This window comes from Vipera berus (genome assembly GCF_964194415.1).
Source record: "Vipera berus genome assembly, chromosome: 12".
NCBI classification, from domain to species: Eukaryota; Metazoa; Chordata; class Lepidosauria; order Squamata; family Viperidae; genus Vipera; species Vipera berus.
Genome location: NC_138215.1, coordinates 11,323,643 through 11,351,244, shown reverse-complemented (window position 1 = coordinate 11,351,244; position 27,602 = coordinate 11,323,643). Strand labels below are relative to the sequence as shown.

General features: G+C 39.7%; 1 protein-coding gene across 3 annotated transcripts in view; it reads left to right on the top strand.

Moving 5' to 3' along the window:
• NTRK3 (neurotrophic receptor tyrosine kinase 3) overlaps window positions 1-27,602 on the top strand; it is a gene marked incomplete at its 3' end in the record, with an annotated part of 368,520 nt that overhangs the window by 206,047 nt on the left and 134,871 nt on the right. For all 3 annotated transcript variants that reach the window (XM_081337317.1, XM_081337316.1, XM_081337318.1), the window contains one exon: window positions 19,921-20,109. In XM_081337317.1, the coding sequence (XP_081193443.1) occupies window positions 19,921-20,109 (189 nt within the window). The remainder of the gene's footprint in view (window positions 1-19,920; window positions 20,110-27,602) is intronic.

The window sequence follows — 27,602 nt, the reverse complement described above, 5'->3', positions numbered from 1 at the left end:
GATAGTAACGGATAATGAGGAGAAGGAAGAGATTCTCAAGTCCTATGTTGTTTCGGTTTTCTGAACGGGGAAGTGTGTCCAATGGACCTAAGCTGAACAAATGACAACAACAACAACAACAACAACAACAACAAGAAGTTTATTGTCACATTGAATGTACACCAATTGGCATACATCAAAATGAAATTTTGTTGCATACAGCTCTCAAAGGGCCACCACCTCCGATACACACTCCTTGTTCGTGGTCAGCTCAAGTTTCAGATCGTTCATTTTAGTCTCCAGGGAGCAAACGATGGCAAACAGGAAGTAGATGACAAAAGGTGGAAGTAGATGTCTCTGGAGATTCTCAGTCATCCAAGTCAAAGGTGCTTTTTCAAAAGGCAACTGGACTGTTTTTTGTTTTTTTTAATTGAAGAAGAAGAACAAAACGTTTCATTTCTCATCCAAGAAACTTCATCAGTTGTGATGGTGGGTGGGGGGATGGAAGGATAGGTACTGACATTTGAGACTGGATGGTGTGGGGATAGAAGAATAGGTTCTGACCGGATGGTGGTGGCTGGGATGGAAGGATTGTATTTCTTGGCAGTCATCTGATCATTAGCACCAGATGACTAGCATTGCTAGCATCATTAACATCATTGTTAGTAGCTAGCATTACTAGCATTATCAGCATCGTTAATGAAGTGGAAATCCATCAAGGGAATTAGAAAGCCCTTGATCCCATGAAATAGTTCAAGTTTCCAGGGCAAGACTAGTTACATCCCAGATTCTTAAAGGAGCTTGCAGATGTCATGCAATAGTCCTTTCTCTGATCTTTGAGAAACAATGGGAGATATATGTGGTGCTATAGGTAGGATGTTCCTACCTGGCAAATGTTGTCTCTATCTTCCCCCCCAAAGAAAAGGGGGGGGGAAGAGGGGAAGAACCCAGATTATTACAGATGGATCAGATTCATAGTGACATCAGACAATGATTAGATCAAATTGCTAAGCAATGGTTTGTGAACATTTAGAAACGAAAGCTTTGCTTGGCAGGAGGCAGCATGAGTTTATCGTGTATAAATAATGCCAAATCAGCCTGATCCTTTTAATGAAGTAGCCAGTTTAGTTCACTGTGAGACTTCCATAGTATTGCTTGATCTCAGCAAATCATTCAGCAAAAGTATGGGATTTTCGTAGAGAAGCTTGCAAAATGTGGAGTGGTCAATGCCATTGGAGAGCATGTCAGTGATTCCACAACAAAATGGAAAGAAGCATCAAGTGGTGTACCAATGTGATTTATTCTATGCCCTATGTTGTTCAACGTATTTATTAATAATTTGAATGGGGAGATCAGAAAATATTATTAAATTTGTGGTTTATTTAGTACAGGAGGATAACCTAACCGTATCAGAAAGATCTTGTAATGATGGACAAGGAACAAAGCCATCCAGCTGAAATTTAAGAGGGACAAATGCAAATCCTATATCTGGGTAGGAAATGTCAAATATAGTACATGAATAGAAGGTGAAGAATGTTATTATATTGGGCAGTCAAACGTAAGAGGGATTTGGGTATTTTAATGGATCACAAGATGAACATAAGTCAATGCTTTTAATAAAAATCAAAAGCAGCCATAGGTTGCATCAACAGAAAGATGCTGTCAAGTTCAAAAGGAGTGGTAATTTCTTTCTAGCCTGCATTTCTCAGATCACACCTAAAATATTTTGAACCATTCCGGGTGCTACATTTTAGGAAAGACACTGACGAACTAGAACATATAAAGGGAAGGGCAATAAGGATGATAAAGGGCTTTGGAAAAGCAACAAAGGGAGCTTTAAGAGGTGTTAGGTATGTTTAGTTAGGAGAACAGAAGACTTACAGTAGATATGTCAAGTAAAACTGAAGGGCTGTCACTGTGCCTTTGTTTCTGTTTCTATTTGGGCTGAAATGGGTAACTGACAATAGGAGGAGGAGGACTACATTTTTTTAAGGTCAGGAGCCCCCAGCAAAAAAAAAAGTGATCTGGAGTGGGTCATTTAACTTAGTTGCACTTTGGCAGTAGAACCATTATATGACTTTAAGCACTTTTAAGCACTGCTCCTGGACTCCTAGACTCCTTGTTGCTTCATCCCTGAAGGCTTTCCAACAAAGGTTGGGCAGCTATTTGACAAGACTGGTCTGAGGGTCCCTGTCTTGGAGAGGGACCTTCCAATCTATGATTTTATGCCTTAAAAATATGCGGTGCTTTGCTTTTTATGTTTTCATGTCACACGGTGACATCATTAGATTTTTTTCCCCCAAGGTGTCTTAATATAATTGACCCCAGTCTTGCATAATTCCATTCTTGAATTCTTTCCCAACTCAGAAGACTGATATGTATTTGCCACAGGTCAAATGGACCTCAACAATTAACTTCCTGGTTGGTGCAGATGCTACTTAGTGCACTGTCATTAACTGGGGTGGTTTTGTGGATCATCTCTTCTCCTGATTGCCATCTGCTGTTTCAGCACTCTTGTCCCTCTGACGTATAACCCTGAGAAGTTGTCTCTGCAAAAATCTCTCTTGTTTCTTAAGCCAGCTATAAGCGAGAGAGGAGTACGCATTTGTGTTATCAGTAAGATACTGATGGAAGCTGGTCTTACCTTCCATCATCAAGGTAATAAGACCATCAGATGACCTGGTTTCAGGGCTATTTAAGTACCCCTGGGTCCTATCAGAGCCATGGTGGTGCAGTGGTTAGAATACGGTAAAAAGGTAAAGGTAAAGGTTCCCACGCACATGCGTGCTAGTCGTTTCCGACTCTAGGGGCCGGTGCTCATCTCTGTTTCAAAGCCGAAGAGCCAGTGCTTGTCCAAGGATGTCTCCGTGGTCATGTGGCCGGCATGACTAGACGCCAAAGGCGCACGGAACGCTGTTACCTTCCCACCGTAGTGGTCCCTATTTTTCTACTTGTATTTTTACGTGCTTTCGAACTGCTAGGTTGGCAGAAGCTGGGATGAGTAACAGGCACTCACTCTGTTACGCAGCACTCGGGATTCAACCTGCCAAACTGCTGACCTTCTGATCGACAAGCTCAGCGTCCTAACCCACTGAGCCACCACGTACTGCAGTACTGCAGACTAACTCGTTGTTCAGTACAGGTGTTCGATTCTGACTGGCTCAAGGTTGACTCAGCCTTCCATTCTTCCAAGGTCGGTAAAATGAGGACTCAGATTGTCAGGGGCAAGCTGCTGGCTCTGTAAATTGCTTAGATAGGGCTGTAAAAGCACTGTGAAGTGGCATATAAGTCTAAGTGCTATTGCTAATTTGAAAAGCTTTTGTGTTGATGACGTATCCTATTTGTAACCTAAATCTTCACTTCCTTACCCACAATTTTAGTCAAATACCTCATCAACAGTAAGTAAAATTGCCTTGGAAATTGAGAATATGCCCTCTTCTTTTCTGTGCATTTCCTCTGACATCCAGCAAACAAATCACGATGATTCTGGTAGTATCATTTCTGGCTAACAGCTTTTTTTTTATTAAAAGGTGCAACGCTTTCATTAGCTGCAGCTCACTTTTTCAGATGCATTGATTGGCTAGAGGGCTGCAGGTTTTAAATTAGAATGAGGTGCAAGGGAAAAAGAGAAGGAAGAGAAGACAGGTCGGTTATGTAGATGTAGATTACATGCAAGACAGATTACAAGTATCTAATGAATTAACACTGGTAATGTGTTAAAAACCCATTGTATTTGTAGAGAAGTTCCGAGAGTGCCTTAAATCCTTTGATGTATGTGAGTTCAGTAATCTGTCTCTCAATGGTACTGTTAAAGACATGTTTTTCCAAAAACGGTCATATGGAGGTCTGCCAGAGACTGTTCTGGCAGGTTGAAAGCTTTGATATTACTGTGTCCTTGTTTTGAGTCTTGATGTGAAAACTTGTATCCATTAATTCTGTTATACAAAGTTTGTCTCCTCTGTCCTACATAGAATCCAGAGGGATATTGCTGGGAGATGATGGCATATATCACGTTAAGTAGAGGAAGAACATGTGAAGGTGCTTTCTAATCTTGTGTATGTTGGTGTATCTGATGGTGGCTAAAATTGTGTTGTGGAGACTGCTATGTAGTTCTGTTTTGGGATTCTAGTTTGGGTAATAAAAGATGTACAAGAAAACAGCCAGGCTCAGAAAGTACCAAGGATCCCCCGATGCTGCTTATTCTAGGAGGTCTGGATTGTCTTTAATCTAGTTGGGGGTTGTACTGATAGTATGATCTCCATTTTATTGTTTTACTTACATTAATTAATAAATCCATTTAATCACATTTCCATTTCTGTACGCATCCAATTCTCTTACTAAAATCAGACATAAATAAATATTTAAATACATACATTGAATATTTTTCCATACAAATATAAGTTTCTGATTATTTAAAATATAAATATATGACTTTCCACAGACATCTACATAGAAATTGCTAGGCCTAAACTATATATTATTAAAAGAATTGGGGGGGATAATGTTTCATTGGGAATGACATCATGATGAATTCAGAGAACAGCCACCCTGAGTAATTGGGTACCTTCTGATTGATACATTAGGCTTGGAACCATCAACTGGAACAATTCTAATAAAACTTTCCAAGATTAGATTTCTTCAATATCCATAAGAACCTCTTACGCTGCTTAAAATGCCATGCAAATTGATTATGAAAAGTGGGTAAATATATTGCTATTACTGCTAATGTTATTAAACCGTAGCAATATTATTCTATTAGGTTGTTTGCTTTTAGAATGACATGGAGATATATTATTTAAGACAAGGGTGGACAATCTGCCCCTCTGGCTTGCATGAGGTCCTTCAACTCATTTTCATGTGCCCTCCGTCTAATTAGGAAGTCCTTTTCAGGCATGTTATTCAAACACAAATCAACTATCTTTTCTCCAGCAGCCTGTTCTAAGATGTGGAAAACAGAGCAAGCTGAGGGGGTCAGAAAGAACGTTTATTAAAAATGTTCTGTTAGCAAAAGAATAAGAAGACTTGCAAAAAGGGGGACAAGAGATTAGTCTTGTGTATCTTTAACTTTAAGGCTGCTACCATTGGTAGATACTGTCCCTCCCTCTGTAATTATTCTGGCAGCTCTGCAGCCATGGAAGGCAGCAACGGTAATAACCGCATTGTTCTCCCCAGTCTAATTTAAGGTACTACTCTCGGTTTGTCCAAAACGGAGACGAAAGAAAGATTGAAATGCATCCCAAGCACGCAGTCTGTTGCATGTCCAGATCCAATAAGAAATGCATCTCCTGAGGCAAGGAGATCTGGGAAGAGTTTGGCAAGAGGGAACAAAACAAGGATGTAAGCGCAAATAAAACAAGGATGTAAGCGCGAAGTAACGATCACAAGCCAAAGATAGATTGGAGCTGTCTGTGCTTTGCTTCTCCCAGTAGGTGTCTTTCTTTCTTTCTTTCTTTCTTTCTTTCTTTCTTTCTTTCTTTCTTTCTTTCTTTCTTTCTTTCTTTCTTTCTTTCTTCCTTCCTTCCTTCCTTCCTTCCTTCCTTCCTTCCTTCCTTCCTCTCATTCCTCTCATTCCTTCCTTCCTCTCATTCCTCCTCCCTCCCTTTCTTCCTTCCTTCCTTCCTCCCTCTCTCTTTATGCCTTCCTTTCCTTTCCTTTCCTTTCCTTTCCTTTCCTTTCCTTTCCTTTCCTTTCCTTTCCTTTCCTTTCCTTTCCTTTCCTTTCCTTTCCTTTCCTTTCCTTTCCTTTCCTTCCTTTCCTTTCCTTTCCTTGCTTTCTTTCTTCCTTACATCCTTCCTCCCTCCCTCTCTCTTTATTCCTTCCTTTCCTTTCCTTTCCTTTCCTTTCCTTTCCTTTCCTTTCCTTTCCTTTCCTTTCCTTTCCTTTCCTTTCCTTTCCTTTCCTTTCCTTTCCTTCCTCTCATTCCTCCTCCCTCCCTTCTCCCTCCCTCCCTCCCTCCCTCCCTCCCTTTCTTTCTTTCTTTCTTTCTTTCTTTCTTTCTTTCTTTCTTTCTTTCTTTCTTTCTTTCTTTCTTTCTTTCTTATATCCTTACATCCTTCCTTCCTTCCTCCCTCTCTCTTCCTTCCTCCCTCCCTCCCTCTCTCTTTATTCTTTCCTTCCTTCCTCTAATCCTTTCTTCCTCTCATTCCTCCTCCCTCCCTCCCTCCCTCCCTCCCTCCCTTCCTTCCTTCCTTCCTTCCTCCCTCCCTCCCTCCCTCCCTCCCTCCCTCCCTTCCTTCCTCTGTCCCTCCCTCCTTCCCCCCCATCTCTCCCTCCCTCTCCCTCTCCCTCTCTTCATTGGCAATCCCTCTTGACCCTCCCTGGAAACCACATGCCTAGGCCCCTGCCAGAGCAAATGCATGCCGAACTGTTTTAGGAAGCCCGGCCCCTCGGAGGAATCAATCATTCTCTATTCTGGAATCTTGCCTCCCGACTGATGTATCTGAATTACAGATTAACGGGCAGCAGTGGCACAGTGGAATTCATTTAAATGAATAGCTCTCTAATTTATTAAAGAGGTTATATAGGCTGCAGGTATCAGCAGTATATCAAATCCGTGGAGGAGGAGGAGGAGCGGCTGATTCCTTCTCTGATCTTCTGAGCATCTTGCCCTTTTCTACCTTTCTGCCTTTTGGTTCTTTTCAGATGATTTAGGGTGGGATGGCAGAGGCTGGGAGAAGAACATTTGGAAAGGCGTCTGAGCACCTGGGGAGGATGCCAGAAAGGTAGAAAGCTCAGTGTCCATTCTCAGATTAGCCATGAGCTCTGTGACAGGGTTCAGCTTCTAAACCTGCCCGCAAGACATACCAGTGACCGTTTCGTTAGCCTTTGAGCTGACAGGAGAAAGACAAAGTCATAGCCAGCTCTGAGGACATCCCCTCTCTTGCTGAAGCTGGAGGCCAATTCTCCAAATCTGATCTCCTCCCCGCCCCCACACACTTATCAATTCATTTTCCGAGTATCTTACCATCTGCACGTTGGTAATTTTATCCCATGAACATCACAGCAGCTCCCGAGAGTGAATGTTTTTAAGTTTATTGCAGTCAAAGACCAGAGACCAGAACAAATAAAAGCACTCAATGAATATCCAGTTAAAATTCTAGAGTAAAATAATAACAGATAAAATCTACATTAAAATCACAATTTGGCATCCAGTCTTCAGCTACACATGTATACATTTATGTTTATGTAGATGGCAGAATGCAGGCTGTAGACGTACTGTACAGTAGATGTGTACACATGTATAATAACTGTAAGGGCCTTCTAATTTAAAACTATCTCCAATGTTAAGAGGAACACAGCAAAGTCTTTACATGGTGAACATGTCATTTGGTATGTAGCTTAAGTGTCTGAATACAGGTTCTAGAGCAAGGGTAGGTAACCTTGGCTCTTTTATGACTCGTGGACTTCAACTCCCAGAATTCCTTTGCCAGCCACGCTGAGGAGAAAGGGAGAGGTTTCCAAGCTGAGCCATGCTGGCTCAGGAATTCTGGGAGTTGAAGTCCACGAGTCATAAAAGAGCCAAGGTTGCCTACCCCCATTCTAGAGGCTTCATTCACACATCGCTGCAAACCAAAGATGGCCAACTTCTGTCAACTTAAGAATCCCACCAGGCTTTCTGCAGCAAGTTGGAAGCCAAATTCCAAATCTGAATGAAGCGCTCTTTGAAAGGATGTTTCAGGTACTCAAAGAAATAAAATGGGCCCCTTAAGAGAAACATCATGGACATAATTTAAATGCTACACTAGACAAACTCAGATCCGAGTCCAGCTTCAATCATTAAAAAGCCTGTGATTTCATGCCAATCATTGTCAGCCCCAAGCTGCCTTCCAGGATTTCTTCATAATAAAATGGAGGTACGCTGATTTGGGCTTTTGGAGGAAAAGTGGAAGATAAAGCTAACAACAACAACAACAACAACAAAAGAATATTTGTAAGAGCTCATCCATTTTGGTCCTTCAACTCCCCTGTCCTTCAAAAATGAGGAAACAGCCCCCAAGTGTTTGATCTACTCAGTCCAGAAGAACACAGAAAGGCCAATGCTGAAGTCCATTTTTGATCCCTCTCTTCTCGGTCACTGTTTTCAAATAAATACCTGTTGGCTGAGTTTGTATGGCATACAAAGCCAGTTTTAATACAGGGGCATTCAGAGGTGAGATAGAAATATCCCTGTTTAAAGCATGTAAGGGCACATGCTTTAAAAAATATTTGGTCAAAGAAATGTTCATTTGTACGGAACTGTGTAAGCTTGACAGATGGGCTTATTGTGTTTGCCTACAAAATTCTTGTAACCGTGCACATTTAAGTATACAAACAATAATTTAACTGCATTTGCTTAAGATCTGACAAACCTCCAATCTAGCATCAGGTTTTCTCTTTGAAATAAATTAAGCATACGGAAATGTGAAAAGATAATGTTTCTCCCCAATTATACATAAAAGTTAGCATTTAACAGGAGTACGTTGGAAATATTTTGAGAAAAACGAACCCTTTTTAAGATAGAGGACAATTTGGAGGGCAAACTGCTTTTAAATTACAATTTTCAAATCCTACAGATTTTCCGAATAATATATTGTTGTTGTTTTTTTTTAAAAAAAACCTTCTTGTGATTCCTATGTATTTCAATGCAGAAACACAGAGATGCATTCCTTTTATCTGAAACTTTTTTTTTTGTAACGTTAATGGAAGAATTAAACAAAAATGGTGGGTTGAAAAAAAACAAAACCTCTTAATGATGGCTGAACTTTAGGGTGTTGTTGCAAATCAACAAATCCACGAACTTCCAGGGAGAAGCATACCCCACTGGACTCGGCAATTTTCCAGTTGCCGTTGGGAAATAGTGAAACTGTGTGCTACATATATCTCTCCTCTAAAGGAGAGTGTGCCAGTGTCAGCATTAAACAGTGAGACTTCAAGATAGCCTTGTCAGGTTAATTGATCTTGAGGCATTGCTTTTCCTGTCACAGCTGTCTGTCTTCTCATCCACCATCCATCACTCTGACAACCTGTCAAGAGTACTACGGGACTAAGCTCCATTTTGCCTTCATTCAATAACATTATGAAATTGATACCTACACTTCCATTGATACTAATTTCTATAAGCCATGAATCAGAGGACAGGTGATTTACTTCTGTAGCAGTCACAAGTTCCCAATAGCTTGAGAAGTGAAAAGTAGCATTTTGGTGGCCCAACAGAGGAGGGAGGATGAAGAAAGTTTGAGTTTCAGTTTGAGGAAAAATGGCCTTGGCATAAGACAATATTCTAGCTCAATGGGGGTGGGGGGCAGTAATGTTCTTCACCCTCCCTTTCTTCACTCCAGCAATGCTTTATTGGTCTTGAATGGTCTTAATTTCCTTGAGAGTTTTTGAAGAAGTTCTTACATCTGATAATTTTCTTCTGGTTTGTAATTATGGTGATTATTTCATAAGGATCTGCCTCTTGCACACATTTGTACAAACTTTTATAGTCACCTGGATTCCATAAACCTGCTCTTTTTAAAACAATATAGCACTGTAGATAGAAATGCAGTATTGCAAACTTTATTCTATTCTATTCTATTCTATTCTATTCTATTCTATTCTATTCTATTCTATTCTATTCTATTCTATTCTATTCTATTCTATTCTATTCTATTCTATTCTATTCTATTCTATTCTATTCCTGCTCTGTTCTGCTCTGTTCTGTTCTGTTCTATTCCCTATTCCCTATTTTCCATTCCATTCCATTCCATTCCATTCCATTCCATTCCATTCCATTCCATTCCATTCCATTCCATTCCATTCTATTCTATTCTATTCTATTCTATTCTATTCTATTCACAGAATTCATGGTGGGCTGGACTTGGCTATCTTCTGGGAATGTAAGGACTTTAAACTGATGGTGCATTTATCCCCACCCTCGGACTCTACCTGCTCATCTCCTATAATTTTGAGTATTAAAAATTTGATATTTTTAATGTACATTATCAGGTATGGAAGACCAGGTGCACATGTGAAGATTCAGTTAAGCTGTTTATTGCACAGGAATTTTCTTAACTAATAGTCAGCATCTGGTTATCATTAGATAAGGGTCAATGACACTCAAGGAGAGTTGGATGTAGTTTGTGGCTATGTAAGGATTCTAGGCTGATCTCTCTTTTTACTTTGCCCCCATATTCTGCCATACCATACCTCCCCTAGTCCGTAATTGTTCTGAGATAGATGGATAGATAGATGGATAGATAGATAGATAGATAGATAGATAGATAGATAGATAGATAGATAGATAGACAGACAGAAAGACAGACAGAAAGACATAGATGATAGATAGATAGATAGATAGATGGATAGATAGATAGATAGATAGATAGATAGATAGATAGATAGATAGATAGATAGATAGATAGACAGACAGACAGACAGACAGACAGACAGACAGATAGATAGATAGATAGATAGACAGACAGACAGACAGACAGACAGACAGACAGACAGACAGACAGATAGATAGATAGATAGATAGACAGACAGACAGACAGACAGACAGACAGACAGACAGACAGACAGACAGACAGACAGACAGATAGATAGATAGATAGATAGACAGACAGACAGACAGACAGACAGACAGACAGACAGACAGACAGACAGACAGACAGACAGACAGACAGACAGACAGACAGACAGACAGACAGACAGACAGACAGACAGACAGACAGATAGATAGACAGACAGACAGACAGACAGACAGACAGACAGACAGACAGACAGACAGACAGACAGACAGACAGATAGATAGATAGATAGATAGACAGACAGACAGACAGACAGACAGACAGATAGATAGATAGATAGATCCACACATTACAATTATTTATTTTTAGATTTTTATCCTGCCTTTATTACTTTATAAGTAACTCAAAGCAGTGAACATGCATAGTACCTATTCCTCTTCTTATTTTTTCTCCAAACAGCAACCCAAATGCCAGTAAAATGTTATGAAAGCTCATATTGGAAACCATGGGCATTAGACACTGGCTTCTTATTGTCACATCACAACAAATAGCCCAAGGACACAGATCCTGAATTTGCCATTTTGCATATCCCAGTAACTATACGATCAAGAATGTAATTTTAATCCTTATTATGAAATTGGAGCCATAGGTGACAAGCAATGACACTAAAATAAATCTCGGACTTTTTAAATGAATATGCGTGAAATCTGAGCAAACGAAAGCAGACAAATATGGGCACTGCTAAGAATTGCTTTTGTGTCATGATGCAACAAAACCTGAATCAGCTTAGTAGGATTAACAAGCCAGAGAATCTTATTTTATTGCTATGGATTTGCTCAGCTATTAGCCAACCTTCTGCTTCAGTTCTGTGATATTCTTTGCCAGATGAAAAGAGGAGGGGGAAAAAGGCATTTAACAATAATAGCTTCTTTGAAAAGGCTTACTCCGGTCAGTTAAAGACTTAGCAGCTGTACCTGCGTAAAATGTTAAGCTTGGTCAGAGTTAACCCTGGTTGTTTTAAATGTTTTCAATGGTCGCATGGCTTAGAATGCTATGCAAAATCAGTCTTTTTGCTTAGCTACAGTTCAGTGCCTTGTGTAAACTAGACAATGGGTTAATTCAGTAAAGTCTGTTGCATGCATGCAATCAGGATAGGGGCGAAGAAGCCAATGTCCTGCCACACCAGCTTGAGGCTGCATGAGCCAAACAGGCATAAGCCTGATGTACAAAAAGGAATGAATGCTGCAGTATATAAAACACACCTTATGACCAGGAGAGATTAGAAAGCTGATATGGTGTTATTCCAATTGATTTTGCTGTGTATTTATACTTGAAAGTAAAGAGCAGACACACTGGAAATCAATCGGGCTCTGTGCTGTATCTTCACTCCCTCCATAGTACCATTTGAATGAAACACTTATATCATTTTTATGGCATGTCTCTGATAGAGATGAGTGATCCAGGAGATTAATGGCCACCGCCAAGACCTTTACACAGCAACCTCCTGGCTCTGCCATCATAAAGCTTGCGGTTCTGCAGTTCAAGGTGCCCTCTAGGGAAACTTGGCTGCAAGCAAAATAAGAGCTAAAATTCATGATGGCAGGAAAAAAAAAAGATGGGAAGCAAGCCAAGAGATGGGTTCTTGAGGACTTCAACCTCTTGGGAGAGAAAAGAAAATGGGGGCCAAGAGGTGTGGGTGTTCAGTGGTGCAACATCCGATTTCAAACAGTCTAACAGGGCAAAGTGAGAAGTGGTACAATTGAAATCATATCTTACATGTCTTCCAGGAACACAGAGTAACACGCTCGGGGTTGCTCCTCATGTTTTCATGACAATAAAACCCATGCAAGCTAGGTTGCTGAGAGATGGTGACTGGTTCTAGTGCATCCAGGAAGCTACATGAGTGATTAGAGACTTGAGCTTGAATTTCATCAGTACCAGTCCAATGCTTTAAATCATTATACTACACTCCTTCTTCTTGAGCTTGGATTATAGAACTTGAACTTCCAGAAGACCTCCAAGGTCCCTTCCAGATTCTATTCTATTCTATTCTATTCTATTCTATTCTATTCTATTCTATTCTATTCTATTCTATTCTATTCTATTCTATTCTATTCTATTCTATTCTATTCTATTCTATTCTATTCTATTCTATTCTATTCTATTCTATTCTATTCTATTCTATTCTATTCTTAGAGCAAATCTGTTTAAAGTCCCATATCAAAACTGAAAAACAGAGAAAAAAATAGTTAATTGATTGTTAATATCTTTGTGCTGCAATGAAGTTTGGAGCTTCTTCCAATTTTTGACATGCCAGAATAATGCAAAGTTTATGCTACACTGATTGCTACACACGTCAACTAAAACATCCTAAGTAAACCAAAAGACCCAGCAGCCCCAGAAGAAAAATAGGATTCATCTACAACATACGTTGTAATGACTCCCAACAGCCCCTACATAGGACAAGTAGGCAAAAGGCTGTCAGAACACATCCATGAACACCAAGTAGCAGTCAGAAGACATGATGAAAACTCTTTAATTCCACACAGCATGGACGGACTTAACCATCATTTCAATTGGGAACCTGTGACCATCCTAGACCAAGCCAAGTCCAAAAATGGTAGAGAATTTCTAGAAGCCTGGCATTCTGACAAATTAGCCATCAATAGGCACATAGACATAAACAGTGTCTATACACTATGCGAAATAGACAACAAGCCAAAAAGGGAACAAAATGACCAAAACACCTCTCCACCAGCAATCAACACCTAGATGAGCATAGGTTAACTCCAAAATTAACATCAGATCAACAAGCAAGTAAACAATGCTCCAATCAAGGAACTGCCAAACAAGCCAACGATAAGCAGCCCAACCAAAAAACTCCTGAAGACCAACAGTGACAGGGCAAGCCACTAGAATATAAACATTCCTTACTAGCAATGACGATGTTACCTAGTTTGGATAATGAAATGTCTGCAAAAAGCAAAACAAAAAACAAAAACAAAAAACAGCCAAGCTCATAGGACCCCTCATTTCAACCCTAAGCTACAAATATTCTCCTTTAATTGAAGTAATGGATGGAAGCTTATAAAAGGGAGATCCAACTTAGAAGTAAGGAGAATTTTCATGACAACAATTAATCAACAGAGCACTAGACGTTGTGGATAATAATAATAATAATAATAATAATAATAATAATAATAATAATAATAAGAATAAGAAGAAGAAGAAGAAGAAGAAGAAGAAGAAGAAGAAGAAGAAGAAGAAGAAGAAGAAGAAGAAGAAGAAGAAGAAGAAGAAGAAGAAGAAGAAGAAGAAGAAGAAGAAGTTGGAAGGGACCTTGGAGGTCATCTAGTCCAACCCCCTGCTCAGGCAGGAAACCCTATACCATTTCAGACAAATGGCTGTCCAGTCTCTTCTTAAAAACTTCCAGTGTTGGAGCATTCACAGTTTCTAGAGGCAGGTTGTTCCACTGGTTAATTGCTCTAACTGTCAGGAAGTTTCTCCTTAGTTCTCGGTTGCTTCTCTCCTGGACTAGTTTCCATCCGTTGCTTCTTGTCCTGCTTTCAGGTGCTTTGGAGAATTTTCTAGCTTGACTCCCTCTTCTTTGGGGCAGCCCCTGAGATATTGGAACACTGCTATCATGTCACCCTCCTCCTTCTCTTCATTAAACTAGACATACCCAATTCCAGCAACCATTCCCTATATGGTTTTTTTTTAATTTTTAAGAGATTATAGGGACATTTTTGTGGAATTGTATTGGGTTTCCTTCTTTGGGCAGAGGGGGTGGACTAAAAGACCTACATGTTCCCTTCCCACACTGTTATTCCATGTTCTATGCTGCACGTGTGAACTCCTTCGTATGAACATGGTGAGAGTGTGGCGAGGACAGATTAAGAACACAAGCAAAAAAATAATAATCCTAAAAAAGCAAATGCTGAAGAGGCTTTCCCAGGAAGACAGACCAGGCAAATGTGCAAAAGCAGCCTCTTTTGGCAGAGTGTGGAATTCAGTTAGTGTCCTTTTGTGTTGAGACAGAAGAATACAAAAGCCACTGGATGAATATTTCCTACTCTAGTCACCCTCTTTCAGATCAGCAAGTGCAAGTTTGGCTGGCGGCCCAAATCTGCCAATAAAAATTAAGAAATTGATTTCCTTTTGTTTGCCCAACAGGATGAAGGCTCTTTTTATGAGACAGTAAATGCAATCCATCTCTGAGTGCAGCCAGATTTTTAATTGTATTTGTTGTGCTTTCACTTACTCTGTTTTATGAGTTGCAGTTTGCATTCTTCCTGGCTCAGAAAGCTTTACCCTGAAGGAAAGAATGAGTGCTGGATGCTGGATTCTGTAAAAGGTTAGGGATTTTAAACAACAGCAGTTGATGGAGCCAAGGTGGTGGTTGTTATTTAATTGATAACATTTGCTTTGAAACCAGCTAATACACAAGCTAGTTAATTGCATGAAGATGAATTAAGAAACTTCCTTTTAAAAAAAAGTGAGCTAATGCAGAGTTCCCACTATGAATACTGTGGGATTACACTGAAGATTTATGTCTTATTTTTGTATTTAAGTCAAAACTTTTCACTGGGAAGTCAAGACAATGCAGATGTGGTCTCACAAAAAGCCATCCCCCCGAGACATAGGTTGAACCACGAGATGCTGTCTGACCTTTCATTGTCCCAGACAACCAAATATTCAAAGTGGAGGTTCAACCTTAATTCCACAGATTCCAACCTTGCAGCTCAACCCAGGAGTTTGCAAGCAATCTTTTGGCAATTGGGAAGCCATATTTGCCTTCTCTTATTGTCCAATAGGGACCCGGTGGCTCAGTGGGTTAGGACGCTGAGTTTGTTGATCAGAAGGTCGGCAGTTTGGTGGGTCGAATCCCGAGTGCCGCGTAACAGAGTGAGCGCCTGTTACTCGTCCCAGCTTCTGCCAACCTAGCAGTTTGAAAGCACGTAAAAATGCAAGTAGAAAAATAGGGACCACCACGGTGGGAAGGTAACAGCGTTCTGTGCGCCTTTGGCGTCTAGTCATGCCGGCCACATGACCACGGAGACGTCCTCGGAAAAGCGTTGGCTCTTCGGCTTTGAAACGGAGATGAGCACCGGCCCCTAGAGTCGGAAACGACTAGCACGCATGTACAGGGGAACCTTTACCTTTACCTTATTTTCCAATAGCCAAGAACTGTACTTTTGCAATATGGTAATGCAATGATATCATGCAGGCGGGGGTGGGGGGGACAGAGCCAGTATTTTGCATTTTAATGTTTTATAGAAAGTGTAGAAAGAATTAAAACATTTTGTAGATTTGTTAAACTGGCTTGATAGCTTACACAGACTTCAGTCCTGTTTCTGGCTCCGATCCAACAGTTAAATTACAACTCTGTTCAGTGATCTGCTGCCAAATGTTGGTGATAGCACTTTTGGGGGCTGCATATCGAGTTTTTTTCTTTAAAAAAAATCAAATTACGGACATTTAGTGGCTTGCAAGCCATGATCCAGTTAAGGAGTGATGCATAATAGAGACTGAGGCAAGGAGAATGTCAGAACGCTGAGGGGTAGGTATGCGTGTGCATTTTACTTTTTGTATAAAAATATTTTATATTTTTGAAATATTTTTATATATGTGAAAGGAGTAAAACTGAGGCTTTCAGAGACATCTGTTCCCTAGAGGTTTCCAGTGGTATGAATCACCTGGATTCATAGTTGGAAGCTGTCAAAAACTGATGCTGATATTTCTCATTTAGGAAGAAATCAGCTTTACTGGCTGTAGACTCTGAAGCAATAAAAAAAAATAAGCCAAAAAAAAAACAACTGCTGTTGATCTCTGTTCATTTTCCACCAACTTTTTTCAAGTATTTTTTTTATTAAGAATAGAAGAATAGAAGAAATAAAAATCTAAACAAAATCTACAAAAACATAAGAATGCAAAAGGAAAATGCAAAAAAAGGGGGACAATGTAAGAAAAAAGAAAAGAAAAGGAAAAAAAAGTTCCACATCATCCCAGCAAGTAAAAGCATTTTTAATATTTTATAACCATCTCATCATATAATGTATACTCTCTTCACCTCATAACCCATCTCTTAACTAAAAAACCAAATCCCAAAGTCTCATCATTTGTTCTTTATCAGCAAAAGTCCAGTAAGGGAAACCAGTTATAATTGTTTTTTATTATTATTATCTTTAACCTTCATCAAATAAGCCAACCCTGTATTCCATCCTTAAACTGTAAAAAATCTTAATTTTTAACCATCAAATATAGTCCCAGAGCTTGTTTTCTATTCATCTCTTTTTGGACCCAAGAATCTTTCGAAACTTTAACTAGACCTCTTTTATAAATCCAATATGAACTGTCCAGAGTCACTTGGGTTATCTCAACAATCTCTTTTTCCTCTAGAGATATTTTAATGGTCTGGATCCAGCAACTAGCTGTGGTTTTCCTTGTAAACTAGCTTGTCAGCTTGCCATAAAGCACTCACTAGAATCTTCTCTCTGTTTTCCACTAGTTCTTTGGGCATCCAGATGCATCTGCAGCTCACATGCTTTGGGGTCTACTTGGGACAATTTGCTTGCCTAGTGTCCCTGGGAAGTTTTCAAGCAAGACACCAAGAGAACAGATCTCTGTATTGTTCATTTCCAGCATCTAGCTCTCAGAGATATACTATCTCTGAACTGGGTATATTGCAGTTCATACAAGAAAAGATATTTATACTTCATACAAGAAAATATATTTAAAAGAAAAAAAATGGTTTTGGAATCCTAAAATTAACTTGGTTTTGGGGTGTGTGTGTGTGCGCGCACATGCATGTGTGTCTGTGTATAAGTGTGTCTTCCTCTCTCTTTTACTATGTGGTCTTTCCTGCAAAACACGTGGATATTCAGATGTTCAAGCTCTCTACAATGTATTAAAACACAGAACTATTGAAACCTATTTTAGCCTACTCTAGTGTGTTGTAGAAAAAAAAACCTACGGTAATTGTTTTTGGATTTATGTCAATGCCTACAAATTAGCACATACCAATATTCAGCTATTCTCCAGCCCTCTAATCCTCAGAAAGAAAGTAGGAAGCTATAGAACATTGTTTCTACCTCTAATGGAAATTTGAGTAGTTGAAAATTGGGAGAGTACCATTATATGTTGATACAAATATTATAAAACACATAGGACCCTATCTAATCTCTAAGAAGGTCAGTAATGCTGCTATTTACTTGTAGCACCCTCACTCAGAATGGCCATCACCCTTCTAGTGTTTAATGAAATCTTGTTTAGTTTTCAAACAACATGCCTCCCTTTTGCTTGCTGAGAAAACAGAAATCTTGTAAGTCTCATAAAGGTTATTGGCTCAGCAACTGTACCATGGGTAGCCACTTCCTGTGCGGTATCATCTATCGCTTACATTGACAACAGCAACTCTAGTCAAAAGGACAAAAAAAAAGAGAAATGCAAGCTTGTTAAATTCAGTTTACAATAAAGAAAGACTAATGACTTTCTTCTGAATACAACTTCTATCATGGCTGCCAGATATTCGGACTGATTAAGCAGCTTTTTTAGGTTCCATTTGGGAGGAATCAACAGTATTTTAAAAGTCCTAACACACACACACACACACACACACACACAGGGCATGGACAAGTCTTCCCTTCACTATTGCATCCCCATCCCTCCCTCTCTTGTTCTTTGTGTTATTTTTGGCATATTACGGGGTCCCCAGTTTTACAATTCGCCTGCCACTTTGTCCGATCTACAGCGCCTCTTGAGTGTTGTTTCGAGTTTTGTGCACAATGATGTGACGTTGAAAACTCAGCTGACCTGTTGTGCATGGTTTGACACCTTCCATCCTCTCTCATCCAGGCTTGGGACCAGCAATGGCGGGGTTACCCCCCTCCCCCCATATCCCATCTCCAAGTTTGTTTGTTTGTTTGTTTGTTTTTTAAAAAACCCTTTTTCAACAACAGATGTTGGAGGTCTCTCTTGATGCTGACTCCTGTTCCATAAAAAAAAAAAGAAACGGTGCAATTTGGAATAGATCAGGTGACATCAGAAAGACCTGTCTGCTGCCCGTAGACTCAGATAAAAGGCTCAGAAAATGAAATGCATTGAGTCTTCCTCATTTCAAAGAAAGCCTCAAGACAGTAGAAGAAAAATCACTCTAAGCATCATTTCCCCCCCCCTCTCTCTTCTGGCTTAACAAATTACAGTTCTTTGATTAAAAAGCCAAGGAGAGTGTTGATCTCTGTCCTTTTTCTTCTCCTCCTCCTCCTACTGGGAATCTGGGGCTTTCTTGCACATTTGGTTTCTTGCAAACAGACAGTGGAGGGCCTTGTAGGTCTCTGTGAAATCTTGGAGCTGAGGGATATAAGCATATGTCTTGATTTCCAAGTGCCAATTAAATCCTAACTATCATGAGGACAGGAGTAGACATGGATTTTTTGGTGTCTGTGTTTTTGCGTGTGTGTGTCTTGCAACAGCCTTTCTGTCCTGCCTAAGAACTACAGGGGATGTTACTCAAGTCTGGGACATCACTGGAATAGACATTTTTATTTTATTTTTTGTGGGGGAGAGATGGGATTTTGGCACAGGGGGTTATGCAAGGAAAAGGGTGCTGTTATGTATGGGGGGTTTAAGAGATACAGTAAAGCCACAGCATAGCCAATACCACCAGGTGGCACTGTACCGAAACTACTGTGGCGGGTTAGTTTTTGGTGGGAAACGAAGGTTTAAACTGATTGGCTGAGGGCGTACCTGGCCAGGGATATAAAGGTACAGGTAACCTCTATTTTCCCAGTACAATTTCTACCACCAATAAAGAACCCCTATGCTGTACTCATCGGCCTGGCGTCTTTCCCGCGTTCCAGAACCCACTACACAATAGGTACCTGCTGAGAATTTCTCCTTTCACTCTTACTTCCCTCCTCCAGGATAATTCAGCCCATAATTCAGCGGAATGAGCCCAAAGGCCACATTTCATTTCAGAAATAGCAGCCCCAATTTTTTATTTTTTTTATTTTTTACTGCATTGCCTACGTGGATATGGTACCCACATGTGGAACTGGAACTTATTTTTCCAAAGCATCAGAAGGCAAGACAAAAAACAACGGATGGAAACTGATCAGGGAGAGAAGCAACCTGGAATTAAAGAAGAATTTTCTGACAGGGAGAACAATTAACCAGTGGAACGGCTTGCCTTCAGAAGCTGTGGGTGCTTCATCACTGGAGGTTTTCAAGAAGAGACTGGACAGCCATTTATCCAGTAGGGCATAGGGTATCCTGCTTGAACAGGATCTGGACTAGTTAGGACTTCTAAGCTCCTTTCTATTTCAATTCTTTTGTAATACTGTATGAGAAATGCTCAGTTAGCCCCAGATGCTGCATTTGATCCCACAAGAAGGTGGTTGTTGATCTATGCTATGATGATGATGATGACGATGAGGTATCTCTTTATTTTTAGGTCCTGTGGCTGTAATCAGTGGAGAAGAGGATTCTGCCAGCCCTCTTCATCACATCAACCATGGCATCACCACACCTTCATCATTGGACACTGGACCAGACACAGTGGTGATCGGTATGACCCGGATTCCTGTCATCGAAAACCCACAATATTTCCGACAAGGCCACAACTGCCATAAACCAGACACATGTAAGTAATTTTACTTTCTTTTTATATGACAAGATGGAGGTAGGAAAATAAAGCAAACCAAAAGGGAAAAAGAGATCTTACTGGAGAGAAAAGATAATAGCCTTTGTATGGTCCAGAAACCAGAAGAATCTTTTTTTTTTGTCCTAGAATTATAACATTCATAGATGTGTTATACAAGGTGACATGACTGATTCACCATCCAATAATCAATTCTTGCAGATGCATCATAATCCTTGTAGAAGCTCATCCAAAAAAAAAAGATCATTACATGGAAGGCTTCCGTGATAACCTTTGATACAATCCTAAGTGTAGGTAATACAAGGAGAATGCGAGGCACATTTAGTACGTGAAGCACTGAGAGACCTCCAGGTTTACTGAATGAAATAAATACATCATGCTAGGAAGCAAGAAATTGTTCTGCCTTCAACATCCCCATGTTTATAGTACCAGATATGTCCTATTAAACGCAATAAACCATCCAGTTGTCGTGACAAATCAGTTTCCTCTGTGATATCTTGACAAAATATGAGAAAATGAACCACTAGGCCGACTGAAATCAGAGTTGATCATTTGGCTACCAATATATAATTTGAAATCCTTTGGGGAAATTTGGATTTTGAAATATAGTCTGCAGTAGGCAAAGATTCTGCTCTTTTTTTTAAGAGACCTGAATGAGCAAGGATTCAGTGTCCATATTTCTAAAAAAAAAAAAAAAGGCTTCTTCTATCCTGAGGTACCATATTTGATTCTGCTGCATTTTATTTCTCTTTCAATGGAACTAAATGGCATGATCTGGCTTATAAAGCCCTTTCTTATGAGGCCAGTTTAGCTCCAGCGGTTCATTTCTTGTTCCTGCCTTGATTCTCATAGGGTAAACTGCTTGTATCGACAGTGAATCTCTTTTTTATTTAAACTAAAGAACATCATGAGTGTTAACTCATCCTTACAAGTTAATCAGGACTCCTCATTCCCACAACGATTTAAAACATCACAGCCCATGTAATCACCTTGCAGGTTTCCCAAAGGGACTCAAAGCCAAACCATGGTGAATCAAACCACATGAAAATGTCCATCACCTCTTCCTCAACCACCTCATGTGCTTCATATCCATGTGCTTTGTCTGTGTTTCCTGTTATTAATCATGACTGTGGCTACAGTAATTGTAATGGGGCCTTTCTGATAGATATGGGAAATATTTATGGGAGTCTCCACGATTGCTGAATTCAGAGTTCTGCGCTTGCCTCTCCATGAGATGTGGCAGACTATGTCTTGGAAAGCCATTTTTATTTTTAGAAATTCTTCTGGCCTCTGCCAGAGTTTCTTAACTAAGACTGGACATTGTGCACCTCTGTTCAGAAGTAAATCAAATGAAATGTAATGGGATTTGCTGCCAGGTAAGTTCATGGAGGATTTCATATTGGGTTGATTTAATTGGTAGGGAAAATTATAATCAGCACTGTGATCCATTAGACCTTTCAAATGTAAATTAGCAAATGGGGGATCCATTGCCTTAGATGTCCATGTGTTCAATTTTCCTTCTTTTCCCCAAGATGATGATGTTTTGAATCCCCCCTTTTTTCCTGAATTGACCTCTTGAATCTTCCACCAATTGACAATCTTGTTGTGAAGGGAAAGATTTCACAAAGTTTATGTGGCTAAGGAAATGTGGCTGTATGGTGACGTCCCTGGAAACCAGTGTGAGAAATTTAAACAAGAGAGAAAGTTTTGAATGAAAAGATGTTGAAAAGTTTTGAACAAAGACTTGAAGTTGGCACTGTTTAAACCATTACAAATAATAAACTGTTGTTCAGTTGCAGTTCTAGTTATAAAAGAGGGGTCAGTTTGTGGATTTAAGTTCAGAGGTTACATGGAGTTGAGAACAGAAGAGAGAGAAGAAGAATGTAAAAGGTTAATCTGCAGTAAATGCATCAAAGTGGGGTAACAATGGGTTTTAGCCACTTAATTCTAGCTATCTTTAACGTCTGTTATGGTATATTTGTGTTTCGTGCATCTGCACACCATGAAGATGGAGGGGGGAGGGGGGAAGGCAGGTTTTAATTGGACATTGATCAAACCTGGGGAGAAACTATAGCTTTCCTCTCCTTTTGGGGGGAATTGGGACTTTCCCTCCTTCTAATTTTTTTATATTTTGAGGATGTTCTTTATTGGAGGGTTTTAATGCACCACCATGGCATTTTGGCAAGTTGCAATCTATGGCATTTAAAAAGAACAGACAGGTCCTTTTGTTTCGAGCAGTGACATTGGTTGATCTAGTGCAGGGGTGTCAAACTCGCAACATCACATGATGTGTCACGACGTATCACAACTTTTTTTTCCCCCATTGCCGGCAATGGGGTGGGCGCAGCTTCCGGATGACGCATCCGGCCTGCGGGCCAGCAGTTTGACACCTCTGATCTAGTGGATTACTGTCAGAGTATAAACCACTCTATACACCCAGCTAGAAGAATCCTTATAACCAGTGCTTTTTTTGTAAAAGAAAAAGGTGCCGGAACTCACACATGTCATACAACCCGCCTTGCCTACCCTACAAGGTTCCATCCAAAAAAGGTGCCGGAACTCCGTTCTGAGCGTTCTAGGAGAAAAAAAGCCCTTCTTATAACTATGATTAGATTAGATTATTAGCAATCCAGTAAATTCTGGCAAGTGTGTTTAACTAAACTATTTCATCAGGTTAACTCTGAAGTCAAAGGGAAATCAACAATTAGAATTGTGAATTTCTTCAAACACCCAACAGTTTAACTGCAGGCTTCTGAGTCAGAAGGGATACTGCTTATACCAGCTTGAGGTCCATGATATACATTAAAATTTGCATGTATATAACAGTGTAAATAATTCTGCCAGAAGCATATGAAAGGCTAGCAGACCTGGTCTTCGACAACTTTTTCTGTTGTCTTGTTTTCAGCTGATCAGGTAACTGTATACACCTAAGTTGGAAAACACAATGGCAGCTTTCCTCTTGAATTCTTAACAAGGCCATTTTATGATTGGGAAACTTAAGAGTTTCTTTCAATGAGTCTTTTTTCATCGCATCTTATGGCTGTGCAGCGCTTTGGGAATGTAGCAGGATACTTAGAGCAGTGGTTCTCAACCTGTGGTCCACGGACTCCGGGGGGGGGGCGCAATGTCATCAAGGGGGGGGGTCCATGAAGGCATGAAGAAATGTTATGATTTCTTAAGTCTTGGTCTGTGGCCACAAAAGGTGTTTAAAGGGGGTCTGTGGTGAAGAAAAGGTTGAGAACCACTGCTCTAGAGTAGTGTAGAGTAGGGCTCTCTTGAAGGAATTGTATCAATATGCAGTCCCAGGTGAATATGTGTTTAAGGGAAGCCCTAACTGAATGCAAACATGGATACAGTTTCATGCTTGCCAACACCTTACTTCAAATGGGCATTTTCCAAGGCATTGCGTGGCAACTGTAAGAGCTAAGGAAAACCATTTCTTTTACCAAGGCCACAAACATGTGCAGAACATGCCCCCTCCAAAACGGATCAAGAGCATGGTATATCTCTAATGAGCAGGATTTTTTTCCTACTGAGTTTTTTTTTTGTCTATTGAAATCAATAGTTCAATAAGATGCTTGTAAGGGGAAACCTCAGCTACTTAAGTAGCATTTGGATATATATTTTAACTAATTAGTTGTATTCCCTTGATTAGGAAGTATTGATTCATTTGTTAATTTCAAACTGTGAACCATATTTTAATTATGTCCTGTACTGTATGTCCTGTTCAGGGCAATTGTTCCCCTTCCATCAATTGCTTCTGGGTGAGAAAAAATACCTGTTCCTGCTGCTTACCCACCTCCTCGGCTTCCTATGACAAGCTAAATGATCAAGGACAGCCCTTGATTACATTGAGAATCATCATAAAGGATGCATTAATGCATAGCAAATGAAACAGGCAACTGCCTCATAATACAGGTTGGCTCTTGAAGCCTTGGACTCTTTCCAAGGAGACAACTGGAAAAAAAAAATGATGGAATTGGAAAATGTACATGCATACATTTGATCTGATGTTGTGATTGACAAACAGCTTTATTACCAAGGTCACTAACCTGAAATAAATTCACCTTTTTTTAAAAAAAAAATGTAGTAGAGCTGTAACAGTGTCTTTTACGTGACAAAAATGAGAGGCTTTGGCTACACAACTCAGCGCTAACCAGAATTAACTACGATGACTTGGAAAGGAATCTCATTGAGTTCAAGGACACTTAGCACTGAGTTACATACACTTCAGATTGCTGTCAAGCTGGGTGACTGATTGCTGCTTAGGCAGCCTTGCAGGCTAGCTTGCTGTGTTTCCCGGTTAGCTAACTATGCTTGTTATTCAAGCAAAATATCTAGAAGAGAAAGATGGGGATTTTTGCTCTCCGACTCTAGGAATGTAATTTCCAAGATGCTTAACTTAGTTGGGTGAGTTTTGCTTGCACACCTGGATCAGGTGTATAGAGTGTAGCACATAGTATGAATAGGATTTTAACAAATATATATGAAGTCCACCACATCCCAAACTTACCTAGCTATATCTCCACGGCTAATAGCTGTCCACCATGTTTTGATGGTAATCCTTCCAGACTTTCTACCTCATATTGCATATTAGGGAGAAGATGTAAGGAACAAATCTAGGTGCTAGCCTTAGTTTCTAAATTAAATATTCTCTCCCCCAGGAGAGGTAGTGGAAATCTGTATATCAACCCCCAAAGAAGCTCAGTTCCATAAGATATTCCAATGACAGGTCCTTTTACTCTAGCATGTCACAATGACAGCTATAGTATTTAGAGAGTAAATCTTTGCATGTCTACTCAAATATACATTCAACTATCTTCAAAGAGATTTATCACCCCACCCAAGAATTACAATTTAATTATTAACCATTTAGATCAATTTATATATCTATTATTTATTGAATTGGCTGCCCAGATTTCTTTTTATATATAGATACTTCATTCATAGATATTTAATTATCTGTGTGCCTGCATGTACTGTATTTCGGACTGCAGATCAAGAGCATTGTTATTAAAAGATCTACAAAATATTTCAGGGATAAGTTGCAAAAATTAATAACAAATGCAAGCTTGGTTATTTATCTGTTCATTCACAGCGGATATCTACCATTTCATTTGTATTGTGCCATAAATATGTTATATTTATCCGTATTTAACTTAATCATTTTATTGATCAAGATTCAACTACCCAGATTTTGTTTTGTTGGCAGCAATTCAAAATAGATATCAGATAATAGTGAAGGGCAAAGCTATCTTTCTCTCTCTCTTTTAGGCTAATATAAGCTAAGGAGAGAAAGGGAAACCCTACTCCAAGTTGAGTTCAACTTCTGGAGACTTCATACATCTGTCTACTTTATTATATTTTCTTGGCAACCGTAGAGTAGTTTTCCACTCCTTCCTTCTGGGACTTTTTTATTGTCAACCTTCCATTCTCACCTTCACATTTCTTGGTAGCCTTCCATCCGAGGATGAATCTAGTTCAGCTCTGCTTTTTGAAGTCAAGGTTAGCTAGGAAGATAAATGCTATTTTTTTCTTAGTTTCTCCTTTCGTTCTTTCTTGGTGTGTATTGCCAAGCAATATTGCAGTTTGGAATTGCTGCACCCGTACATATAGGTTGCACAGGTGCTAGCAGGCAGGGACATACATTCTCAAACAAATAAATTTAGTTAACTAGTTAACAGACAACCTTTCATTGGGTGAAGGACATGCCAGTACAAGCTAAAAAGAGGAGTAGTGAGAACTTTATAACCTTAATGCACTATTAATAGCACACTGGCGTGATATAGATTATTGCCACTTTCAATACTAACAAACATCACTTATCACTTTGCGGGAGAAAGAGGAGGGGGATATGATAGATCTTTATTTGGAATTGCTTGCTTCAGTTGAGTACAATGGCTGACAGAATGCAGAAAATAACTTTTGGCTGCCTCCCATGGGTCAGCCATCTTATACGCTAATGAACGTGCCTTTTTTTTTCCTTGCAAGCAATAATCTGAGTTCTATTCTGGGTTGTTCGCCGTGACAAGAGGTTTAGTCTTCCGAGCTTTTGGACTCGTGCTGGAGAACTTCTCTCTCCCAGAATGTGTGCTTTGGGCTCTTCTATGCATAGTATTTATGTGATGCTGGTTGTGTGTGCCTTTTTTATTTGTTTGGTTGGGATATTGATGGCTGGCTATTAAGTTGTTGGCTGTTGTTTCCTTGTGCTGCCAAGTCCTCAGCTCCTAAAGTACCTCATAAACTGTTGGTAAACCAGCACTCCTGTTGACTGACAAGGGACCTATTTCCCAGACTGAGAATCTGACTCCTTCAAGGCAGGGCCAATTTTTGGTTTGGGTTGGTTACCTGATGTCAATGCTGCTAACATCGGATGTTCTTGCTTGACAACACCGGGAGATGTAGCCTTCCTTTAACTCGTATATTACTTTTAGAGCTAGAATTAATGGATGCTGGGGGGAGTAGGGAGAATGTATCTAAAGACTGTTTGTAATAAAAGAAGATAAGAATTTGGCCGGGTTGTTAAATAGGGAAAGTTTGCATTTTAAACTAATTGGAGAATGTGATTTATGACATTTAAATTAAGGGAGGGAATTGTGTTTGATACATGTGTTCAGGGGAGGAGAATTCAGATCTTGGCTTCTAATATGTACTGCCAAAGCTGTGCAAGTATAATAAAAGATTCTTTAAGGTAAACAATGCCTTGAAGTTCTTTGAAGTACTGCATTTGTCAGAACCATGACACCTGATTCTGACTTCCCCCCCAAATGTTGAATTTAATTACTGCAGGAGGGTTCTGAGTTATGTTTTGGGGAGCTATCGAGAAAGGATGCAAAAGGATGTTTGAGATGCAGGTTGGATTCATTGGACAAAGTCAGCTGGAAGGTGCCACTTATCATAAAGCTCAAAAAGATTCAGTTATGACTTTTGAAGTCAGATATGCACACAAATTCTAATCCAGTCTATATGGATTACATGGATCTATTTAGCTGGTATCAGTCCACTCACTGGGACTCCCACCTGGCTCTTAAAAATCAGCAAAACATATTGTAGCTCCTAGGCCCCAAATGTTTGCCATCTTCTTTATCCATCATGGTAGACAACTATTCGTGGTTTTTCAGCTCTGTTCTGGAAAGGCTGCAGGGCAGTTACAAATATGTTTGTTTGGCTCTGTGTTTGATTTACCTATTTATTTTCTGGTGACAGAGATTGAGCCTGCTCTAAGGAGGGCAGAATGGGCTAATAGGAATCTGTCTCAGAGCCTCTGATTTTTATAATATGTGCTGCATACCAAATAGAATTTTGCATTGCTAGCTTCTCTCAAGGCCAAAAGGAAGGATGAATGCGGGACCTCATCTAAAGTAGCCCAAAATGACAAACATTGCTCCCAAACTTCACAGAACTTTGCTCACAAAACACGGGGACATCCATCACCTTAGAAAAAGAAGATTATAGTTTTTGGAACATGAATTATT